Source organism: Mobula birostris, chromosome 19, assembly GCF_030028105.1.
Source record: "Mobula birostris isolate sMobBir1 chromosome 19, sMobBir1.hap1, whole genome shotgun sequence".
Taxonomy (NCBI): Eukaryota; Metazoa; Chordata; class Chondrichthyes; order Myliobatiformes; family Myliobatidae; genus Mobula; species Mobula birostris.
Window position 1 is genome coordinate 19,067,654 of NC_092388.1, and position 11,568 is coordinate 19,079,221.

General features: G+C 39.5%; 1 protein-coding gene across 1 annotated transcript in view; it reads left to right on the forward strand.

The window, feature by feature from the left end:
- The window catches only part of slc6a3 (solute carrier family 6 member 3), a 47,276-nt gene extending 37,764 nt beyond the window's left edge, over window positions 1-9,512 (forward strand). The window contains exons 11-14 of the mRNA XM_072283025.1: window positions 1,634-1,734; window positions 5,010-5,177; window positions 8,666-8,737; window positions 9,489-9,512. Of these exons, the coding sequence (XP_072139126.1) occupies window positions 1,634-1,734; window positions 5,010-5,177; window positions 8,666-8,737; window positions 9,489-9,512 (365 nt within the window). The remainder of the gene's footprint in view (window positions 1-1,633; window positions 1,735-5,009; window positions 5,178-8,665; window positions 8,738-9,488) is intronic.
- Window positions 9,513-11,568: the final 2,056 nt, after the last annotated feature.

Here is an 11,568-nt window from a genome sequence, read left to right on the forward strand (position 1 = left end):
GGTCAATACAGTATAAGGCAGGGTAGTTCTGAGTTCTGCCGTGTCCCATCCTCACTTGTCCCTTGTAAGGCATCGTACTGAAAGCTCCTATATTAGTGAATTAAAAGATTTGTGGTTTCTGAACAAGTGAGTTAAGAGCTTTTAAAAACTGATCTCTCCAATATATTAAGTTGCATAATCCATAGATTCTTGCAGCCAGGCATTGTGTGCAACAAATGATTAGATATCTTGCATCAATTATTTGTTTCATACTTGTCTTAACTAGAATTGGCTGGCAGCTCCTCAGAATCCCTTTAATATAAGAAGTTAGAGGCATGTCAATGGTGACTCCATCTGCAAAATCTCTCTCTCTGCACTTTCATTGAACTCGCAGGACTATAACAATGAACTTACTGACAGCAAAGTGAAGCTTGTAGCTGTAGATGCTCCACACTCATGCATTGTCATGGAAGGAGAAACTCGGTGGCTTAGAAACTCAGACGCTCAGTTTTCTTTCTCGAAGTGAAACATGTTTGTGAATGCTTCTGGGTCAACAACAGCTGAGAAGTTTAGGATTAGTCTGCACAACTTTGATGTTCCTCTGGTCGGGATTTACCCTTGAACGTCCAATGAGATTCTTATGCAGTTGTGCCCAGGAAGATCTGATTCCCCGTGCAACGTCCTTTGTGGCACATCGCAAAGGAATTATGGCCCAGTTGTCCTGGGACCAATTATCTTTGGGTATTTCTAAACAAGCTCTGCCTTTGCACCATGACAGTCGATTGGAACCCGACTAAGGTAAATCCCTTACAGATGGGGAAGGTGTCGGAGTAGGGTGTTCCCAGATTACCATCATAGTGATGGTATGTAATGTGCTGCCACATCATCTGCACATACATCAAGAAAAGCTAGCTAAAAAAAAAAGATTATTTAATTAGTTTTTACAAAAGTTTTACAAGAGTGGACTTTTTGATCTCAGATTTTTTTTTTTGGTGATAATTAGTGAAATCCATAAGGGTGAAGTTCTGTTACCTGAGCTATTGTAAAATGGAGGCCTCATGCATCTTCAGGTTCTCATCTCCAGTCTCATGTCCGAAACCCTGATCATTAACCTCTCTGTGACCATATCACTCCTGTCTCAGATTGTTCACTAATGCGTTTCCACTCTGGTCACTGTCCCTATTACTACCCCATCCACAGGGGAATATCATTCACTATTAACGTTCATCACTTGGACCAAGATGAGTTTCTGTGCATTGAACACTACTGTTTATGGCTCTGATATACCACGATAGTGCAGTCAAGTCCACCTATTAATATTTCCAGGCCACTGTCTCTGCTCATTAAGTATTCATCAGCTGCATTGGAGACAATATCTGCAGGATGTTTATATTCAGCTAGACAGTAGAATGTAGATTTGTCATAGTACATCTGTATCACACTCTGCTTTAGCCAAGATGTAGAGCATATGCTGCGTTTAAAAATCCAACAACAGGCATCACCTTATGATATTCCATTACAATGCAAGATGTTTGGAGAAACGAAAATGACTATTCAGCTTAAGATTGATGATCAATGGATTTTTAAGATGTTACAAGATACACCTGAGGAATAAACTGAGGCTTGTGTCAGAGATCATAAGTTTCTCTTCCAGGAGTTGATCGTTTCAGCAATGATATTGAAAAAATGATTGGTACAAGACCCGGCTTATATTGGAGACTGTGCTGGAAGTTTGTCAGCCCCTGTTTCCTTCTGGTGAGTCGAAAAGGAATTGTATCGAAGGGGAAGGTGGGTAGGCAAAGGGGGTGGGATTGCTCTCTTGGCAAAAAATGAAATCAAGAACTTAGAGAGAGTTGACATAGGATGGAAGGTGTAGAATCCTTGTGGGTAGAGCTAAGAAACTGCAAGGGCGAAAAAAAGCTTGATGGGAATAATATACATGCCTTGGAACTCTAGCCAGGATGTGCAATACAAATTACAACAGGAGATAGAAAAGGCATGTCAAAAGGGCAATGTCAGGATAGTCATGGAGGATTTCAACGTGTAGGTAGATTGGGAAAATCAGGTTGCTGGTGGATTATAAGAGAGAGGACTTGTAGAATATCTACAAGTTGTCTTTTTAAGAGCAGCTTGTAGTTAAGTTCTCCAGGGGGTTCAGCTATTCTGGACTGGGTGTTGTGTAATGAAACAGAGTTAATTAGAGAGCTTAAGGTAAAGGAACTTTTGGAGGCAGTGATCATAATATGAAGAATTCATCCTGCAATTTAAGAGGGAGGAGATAAAGTCAGATGTATCAGTATTAAGAGTGGAGTAAAGGAAATTACAGAGGCATGAGAGAGGAGCTGGCCAAAGTTAATTAGAATGACTAGCAGAGATGACGGCAAAGGAGCAATGGCTGGAATTTCTGGAAGCAATTTGGAAGGCACAGGTTAGAGACATCCCAAAGAAGAAGTACTACTCTAAACGCAGAATGTTGCAAACATGGCTGAGAAGGGAAATTAAAGCCAACATAAAAGCCAAAGAGAGGGCGTATAATAGAGCAAAAATATGGGATAGAAACCAGAATTTTGGCATGTTCAAACCTGGAACTTAATAGGAGTTTCTTTGGGATGCTGGGTTTGCTATCTTCACTGTAAATATTGATAAATTAATTATTAAACACGTGCACAATTCCCCTATATAGTGTTACTAGTATAAACTGTTTAAGGTACCCATAGAGCACCTGATCCAATATTACAGTAAACATGTTTTATTGATTTGATATCCATTGGAAATTTATTTTCATGCTCCCTTTTGTGGTTATTACAATTAGCTTCAATCTTATTGTAAGCTGTCGTTTTTTTTTTCTCTACCACACAAACTGGCATTAAACTGAATAAAATGTTAAACATTTACAGCCCCAAGTTTATGTGAAGCAATGTACACCCAGTGGCCACTTTATGAGATACCTCCTGTACCTAATAAAGTGGCCACTGAGTGCACATTCATGGTCTTTTGCTGCTGTAGCCCATCTACTTCAAAGTTTGATATGTGCATTGAGAGATACTCTTCTACACATCACTGTTGTAATGCTACTTGAGTTACTGTTGCCTTCCTGTCAGCTTGAACCAGTCTGGCCATTCTCCTCTGACCTCTCTCATTAACAAGGTGATTTCGCCCACTAAACAGCTTTTTTAAAGATTTTTTTTTTCATTTGTTTTTCACACCATTCTCTACAAACTCTAGGGACTGTTGTGTGTGAAACAGGACATCACCAGTTTTTGAGGTACTCAAACCAACCCATCTGGCACCAACAATCATTCCACAGTCAAAGTCACTTAGATCACATTTCTTTCCCATTCTGATGTTTGGTCTGAACAATAACTGAACCTCTTGACTATATCTGCATGCTTTTATGCATTGAGTTCCTGCCATATGACTGGCTGATTAGATATTTGTATTAATGAGCCTTAAAGAGCGTACCCTATAAAGTGGCCAATGAGTGTACGTATTCTTCACAAAATTAGTAACTTCTTTTCCCTGTGCATTCAGTTACCTTCCTCAGCGCATTCAACTTCACAGTTTACAATGTGCACAGTTTATACTCATGATCCACATAAAGTAGAAGTGTCTCGTACATCTGCCCCTTATAAGCGCCTGCATCAGACAATTGCCAACTGTAATGTCACTGATATATTCCAAAGCTCAAGGTTATAAATTCTAGATGTTAAAATAAATTTCAGTTTCAATTATACTTTTTGCAGAGTTTAATTTTCACTTAATTTAATTTAATGCTGTGCTTATAATGCATTGTATTTATGAACACTCTGTGCACCCATTTCTATAAAAGCAAATTTCAATTTAACACCTGGCCCCATATTTAACATTGTGGCAATTCTTCCTACATTGCAAAACAAGGATTGCTAAACTATGCAAGTACTTTTCATAAAAGATCTTGTAGTATTTTAATGTTGCTCCCAAAATATTGTTCTTGATGCACCTTTAGAATGAACTGTTGCTGCAGAGGAGACCAGATGTGCAGCTGTGAAAAACTAAAAAAAAACTCAATGTGGCCTTAAGTGCATTGCTTTTTTTAGGAGTATGTTTGGTGGGTAGAGGGTATGTTAAAAGTGCAAATGTTTTCAATAGGTAGAATAGGGAAGCACAGTGTCATGACAACCAAACAATTGTTCTTGTCCTGTGAATCTTCCTTGCACTGCCATTTGCAAAGGTAATGAGCAGCTGTTATTGTTTCTTGGGTGACCAAATCCATAACAGGACTTTGATGCCCTTCAAGCTTACAGAAGCTCCCCAAATCCTGAAAAGATCCTGTACGTACTGTCTACTGCATGGACCTTGCCAGGACTCAAGGGTCTAAGTTATAGGGAGAGATGTTTTCCTTGGAGTGCAGGACATAGAAATGATCTTATAGGTAAGTATAAAATTGAGGGGCACAAATAGTGTGAATGCACTCGGACTTTTTCCCAGCTCTGGAGGATCTAGAATTAGAGGGCATCGATTTAAGATGCAAGGGAAAAGATTTAATAGGCATTTGAGAGGCATTTTGTTTTACTCAAAGGGTATTACATTTACAGAATGAGCTGCCTGAGGAAGTGGTTGAGGCAGGGACTAATATGGGATATACTAATATTGTTTTAATGCTGCTGGATCCAAATCTCACAATTCTACCCAACAGCATTACAGGACTAGCTTCAACAGAAGGACTCAATCGTTCTCTGTCAATTTCCCTCCAGTGATTAGATTGATCAATAATTGCTAGGTATTGTTGTAGTGGCTTTAACATGGACAGAGAAGGTTTTGATTAATAACTCAAAAGTTTTTGGAGCAACATTCACAAAATGTTTGATGAACTCAGCAAATCAAGCAGCGTCGACGAAGGGGAATATACAGTTGAGATCTTGACCAGAAACATCTTGTGTGTCGCCCAAGATTTCCAGCACCTGTAGAATCTCTTGTGTTTATCAAAGGTATAGAGTCTGCTTGACAACTGCTTTCTCTTTCCCTCTTTTCTGGCTGCTTGTTACATCAAGTTTGTTGTAGTCATCAGCATTTCAACATTTAAAGCCCCAGAATACGACAATTACATCTTTCCAGAGTGGGCCAATGTAATTGGATGGTGTATTGCTGTATCTTCAATGGCACTTGTACCCATTTATGCTGTGTACAAGTGTGTCAGCGTGCGTGGATCTCTGCGTGAGGTGAGTACACTTGTGAAGTACTATTGATTAATTTGTGAATAACTTTCTGTTCTCACAGTAGATTTTTAAATGATATATTCTGCAGCTGGTTTCTCCTACAGGCATTTTCTCCTAAACTTTGTCTAAATCTGTATGAGAAATTAGATAAGGCTCAAAGAGTAGTGCAACTGAGAATCCTTTTAAACAGTTTAATGATACTTGACCAAATGCTGTAGATAAAATAAAAGCACTACAATCAACAAAAAGGGGGCTGAAGAATGGCAGATGGAATTTAATGCAGACCAGTGTGAGGTGTTGGAGGACAATCCAGGGTAGGACATACAGAGTGAACTGAGAAATATGGCAGAACAGAGGAATCTGGGAATACAGTTCCATAATTCCTTGGAAGGTGCATCACAGGTAGATAAGGTCATAAAGAGAGCATTTGGCACATTGGCTGTCATAGATCAAAGTACTGAGTTTTGGAGTTGGGATGTTATATTAAGGTTGTACAAGATATTAGAGAGACCTAATTTAGAGTATTGTATGTAGTTCTGTTCACCTTCCTACAGGAAAGATTGAAAAAGTACAGAGAAAATTTACAAGATATTGCTGGGTCTTGACAACATGGGTCAAAGGGAAAGGTTTAATAGGGTAGGAATTTGTACTCTGGAGCATAGGAGAATGAGGGGAGATTTAATAGAGGTGTAACTTGAGGGGGAACTCAGAGGATGGTGTAAGTGTGGAATGAGCTGCCAGCAGAAATGGTGGATGGAGGTTCAATTTCAAAATTTAAGAGAAAATTGGATGGATGTGATATGAAGATTCAAGTCAATGGACTAGGCTGAATAATATTGTGTCACAACTAAATGGGCTGAAGGGCCTGTTTCTGCACTGCACTGTTCTGATAGTATATGAAATTATGTAAGGTTTAATATGGAAATTGAAAATTAACCTCAGAGTAGTGTATGGTGACATGTGTACTTTGGTAATAAATTCACTTTGAACTTTCGATAATGTTGTGAATAATTGCATGGTAATAGGACCCATATATGCTATACCTAACACATTAACACTTCAGTGCAGCTGCTGGCCCCTCTCTCCCTATAGGAGTCAATCCTGTTTGCAGCTACCCTTTTAACTCTAAACATTACTTCTTCTCTAAGTCTGGTTAACATTGGTTAGAACACCAAGACTCTCACTCAGACCAAAGGCTACCTCTTGACTAAAATTAATCCAACTATATAAACTCAGCTATTGTCTTATATCCCACAATAAGACTAGGTTAAAATGACAACTATTCTTGAAGATCCTGGGAGTAAATTTTATCTTTGAGCTTTTCGGTGTTTGGATCATAACTATTTGGTACAAAAATAGAAATATGCACTGGGTCAGTCAGCTAGAATTGTTCAAGAAGAATTTAAACAAATACACTTAGTGAGATAATGTTCTGGAGTCTGAAGTGTAAAGAAAAACTTTGCATGCACTTACAAAAAAAAAACATTCATTTTCCTTACCACTCCTCCGGAACTACTCCAGAACAAAACATAATCACAGGAATGTAACCCCAGGTCATTCAAACAGCTTTCTTTGCACCTAGCTCAAAAGTAGGTCTGAGGGACTCTTGTTTTTTTAGTGGATGAGCTTCCAATCTCCTGGACAGAGTTCAAATGTAATATCCACCTAACAGAGCAAAGGAGAATGCATTTTTATTTTACCATACAACATTTTAATTTGTGATAGGAAACACTTTAAATTATCTCAGTGTGACATAGTTATAGAATTGTAAATATTAGTTATGCAAATGAAATTGAATACAACATTTACTTTAGCACACTCACACAACATTCTTTTGAATACTTTTATCATAGACATTGGCCTCTTTTGTTGCCAAATTCTGGATATGTATTGCCAGCATTTATTAAACATTAGTAAGTATTGTAAGCATTTTATTGGAAAAAATGAAGAATATTTTGCACTCTTCTAGAACTCACTACTGGTACAGAAATATCTGAAACTGTTTAACAAGGCAGTATACCACAAAAGGTCATCAAGCAAGAAAAGATTAGGGTAAAAAAAACCTTGAGAACGATAGAATATAAATTTTAGGAAGTAGAGGAGAAGGAGGTACCTGTGACGGTATTCAATGTGATAGCTGAAGATATGAACACAGTGAGAGATGTAGGGAAAGGGAAAAAGAAATGAATGATCCACACCAGCGCATGAAGATTAAAGATGACTGTTGAATTGGTGGAAACATCTGAAGTCATTTCAAGAGCCTGAAGAAACAAAGGGAATGGAAATGCAGAGCTTTAGTGTAGATAGAGATATGAGTTGCAGCATTTTGGGTTTGGTGCACAGATCAAATAGCAAGGACACAGCCTGGACAGAAAAAATGATTGTTAAAATAAATAGACTTGGTGATGGTATTGAGGAAAATGAGTTTGTGGTCTCGAACAATTGAAGACCATAAGCCAGGAGTGATGGCACAAAGGTGCCACAGAAGAGCACAAGATCACAGTGCGAGAGGGAGTGACATAAATATTGCAGTTTAAGAAATGGATATAAGTGAACTGGGTTGTTGTTTATTTGCAAGATAGAAGATGAAAATGGAAGACTTGCATAGGGTACACAAGCTTATAAGGGTCACACACAAAAACTTCTGGAACTCGGCAGGCCAGGAAGCACCTATGGAAAAGAGTAAACAGATGGCATTTCAGGCTGAAACTCTTCATCAGCGTTGCTTGGATTTCCAGCATCTGCAGAATTTTCCGTCTTGAAGTTAATAAGGGTATCATACAGATCAGACGCACTATATTTGTTGCCTTAAATTTTTAAACTCAAAATAAACTTTGTTCATAGTAAAAATATATTTACAAGAATAAACCATGACATGCCTTTTCATTCTTTACACTCAAAGGCAATTCTTTCAGTGTTGTTCATGAAAGATTCAAAGTACATTTGTTACATTTCTATAGTACATGTTCTATCAATCAATAGGATCATGGCCCCCTGGGGGGCATTGGTTTTTGCCCCTTTGCCATCAGATTTCTGAATGGACCCTAAACACATGAACATTACCTCACTATTCCTCTTTCACACTATCTATCTATCTATCTGTTTTTATGGTCATTTATAGTATTTATTTTCTGTCTTGCTCTGGACTGCTGCCACAAAACAATTTCTCAACATATGTCACTGATAATAAGCCTGATTCTGATTCCAGTTAGAGAGTCTCAGCACATAAAGGTAACTTCTCAAGGTCACTATGAGTACCCAAGCCAAGTCAAAATAGAAAGTATGATCAGTGGATACGCTATCACTAAATGCTGAATGTAGGTGGGCAAGAGGAGAACTGAATTTGGAGGAATGAGCAGGATTCTGAAATATAAATTTCCTAAGCATCGTAATATAATCAGCATAGATGGATAACGTTTTTTAGTAGTATCTATGATGTACATAAATAAATACATAAATAGCAACACTTGAAAATTTGTTAATCCTTTCAGAAGTTAGCAATTGCAATTACATCCGAGAAGGACCGTCACCTGGTGGAAGATGGTGAAGCCCACCAATTCACTGTGAGTAACAGCCCGTTACAAATGGATCACAGAAAAGTCAACAACCTCCATCCATTCCCTACTTTATTCTCTCCCACATCACCATCCCCCTGTCCCAACTTGTCCTATCACCCTTCATCCCATTCCTTCCTCTGCCCACCCACTATTCCATTACTATCCCCTCCATCTCTCCTCCTTGTACCTAATTCCCTCATCCACCCCCGGTCCCTTCCCCTTCCTGGCATTACACCCTCTCACCCTCTTCCTTCCCCCCCCCCCACCCACCAAACCTTCCCCCTCTTTGTCCTTTTCCCACCATTTCTCCCCTTTTCAACATTTCCCATTATTCCCCCTTTACATACCATGCCTTTTCCATCCTCCCCTTGTCTCGTACGCTTTTCCCAATCTCTCCCACCTTTCCGCATTTCCCTGTCCCTTTCCTTTCATTTTCTTCTTCCCCCCTTGTACCTTTCCCCTCCCTTTCACTTTCCCTTCCCCCTTCCCCACCATCCCTTTTACTCCTCCCTCCATCTGTTCCTCCTCCTCTCCCCCCACCCATCCCTTCCCCCTTCCTCCTCCCTCCTTCTCTTTCCTGCCCTGTACCTCCCCCTTCCTCCTCCTCTTCCCCATCTCTTCCCCCTTCCCATCCCTACTCGGTCCCTTCCCCCTCCCCACTCCTCTTCTCCCCCTCCGTCCCTTTCCCCTTCCTCCTACCACCACCCAAAAGCTGTCACCCTACCCAGCATTAAGAGTAATTTTCCTCTCTCAACAGCTGCACCACTGGCTCACGGTCTGATTCCTGAGGCAGAGACTAAGAACACAAGAGTAAATCTGAAAGGGGCAGAATGAAAGCCTTCGCCCTTCAACAACTGAGTTAGGACAAAATAGCTCAGAAAGTTGTACTTAAACTGTGGTACATGTTCTGTAAGTGATGCTACATATACTGTGCAAAGGGGCATTCTTCTATTTCTTTGACATTGGTAACAGCATTAGTCAAAGCAGATTGTAACTTAGATCCATTTTCCATTGGCCATCACCCCATTGTTGCATTGAGAATATTAATTATTATATTTAACTTGCCCACCACAAATTGAATATGAACGTTGGCTTTCCTTGTAGTTCATATGTACGTCTACTGGAAGTCCAGTTATTAGATCTTAAAGTATAAGCTTAATCATTAATGAACTCTCTTTGTAGCATTCTTACACTTGGGCAGGAGACTGTGGGTTCTACTCCCACTCTAGACTATAACTATTAGTCATTATGATTTATTTGTGTATGGCTCTCTCTCAAATAAAATACTACACTGAGCCCCTACTTGTCTTCTCAAGCGGATTAGGTCCAAACCCACAGCCGCATTGCAAGATTCTCTCCAAAGATTAAATTATTAGGAAGGATGCCAGTCAATATCATTAAACCAGCTACTCTCACCATTGCTCCGAGCAAATCGGCAGCTACATTAATACAATGACCACACAGCAAAAGTACTTCACTGGCCCATGGGCCATCAAAAATTGTCAAGGAAGGTGCTATATAGATGCAAGAATTTTTTTTAAGTTTCTAATTCAATGTTTTACAACCTCAAGCTTCAAAATACCGAGATTCTACGGTGAAAGACACAAAAACTTCTGTCACAGACGTCCAAAGTTCATGACCATCCTACCAGGCAGCTAGTATTTACACATTAAAAGTGGAGAAAGTGCATCTTTATTTACATTTAGAATTATTTTAATCAGCCTCAGGATGCTGAAAAAGACTGTTAGCTTTATAAACATTTGCTATATCAATGTTTCTCACATGCTGTTTTACAAGTGATCATAAATCATATTTAATAAGTCTCTTAATTAGGAAACATCTGACCAATCATTATAGCAAAAAAAAGTATTACCTCTTTCACTGATAGCACAAAAGCACCTAAGAGATCAACTTAGAAAAGTTAGCCTTTGTGAGTTTTAGTGCTTGAGACTACTAAAAGGCAGTAGCCTTTAAATCCAACTGCGTAATACTTCATATGTTTAATATTCTAATATAATAACAATCCTGTCCATGTAATTTTGTCTCTCCAACAACTACAACCTTGATTTCCATGTAGAGACTGAGGCAAATGAAATGACCTTTTCCACGCACTTTTGGAACTTGCATCAGGCTGTCCTGCATACTCAACTGTGAGCACAACAGAACCAACACGATCTTACTAATGCAGGCAGGATAAGTGAATCAGTTAGTTTGGTTTTCACAAACCAAATCTGCAACTTAAGCCCCCAGTGAAACTGCCAAGACCATCTCGCTGCTCTGTTTGTTCCCTTCCACAGCCTTGTTCATTTGCCACCTCTAACGTCCTAACCACAGCATCAGACGCCATTCTCCTGTCGCTAAATGCTGTCCACACTATGATTATGTCCAGCCACTCAGGTCGGTACCCATCATTTTCCCCAGGCTAACCTCAGAGGATGGGCAGACACATATTTCACTTACAAAATGGGCAACGGCAAGTCTGTTGCACTCAAGGCCTGAAATTGTCGGCAGGGGACTGGCACCCCACCGCTGCACACTCGCAGCACCTTACCAGGTGTATCAAGATACCATCTCATCAAAGTCGAATAATATTATTGTAAACCATTTCACTTACACAACTTTATGATGCAACTGAAAAGGTGAAAGAGGTATTTATTTCATATTGCTGAAAGCGTGCTGAATCCCAGACTTAGGACATCGCTGTTGAACTCAAAAACCAGCCATTCAGCAACCTATATGTGAATGCATTCACAATTTTCCAATAACCAATGCCCTGCCATTGCCCATCTAGAGCAAGTAAAGGTCCATTTAATTCCTTGCTGAATCTTCAAGCAAGT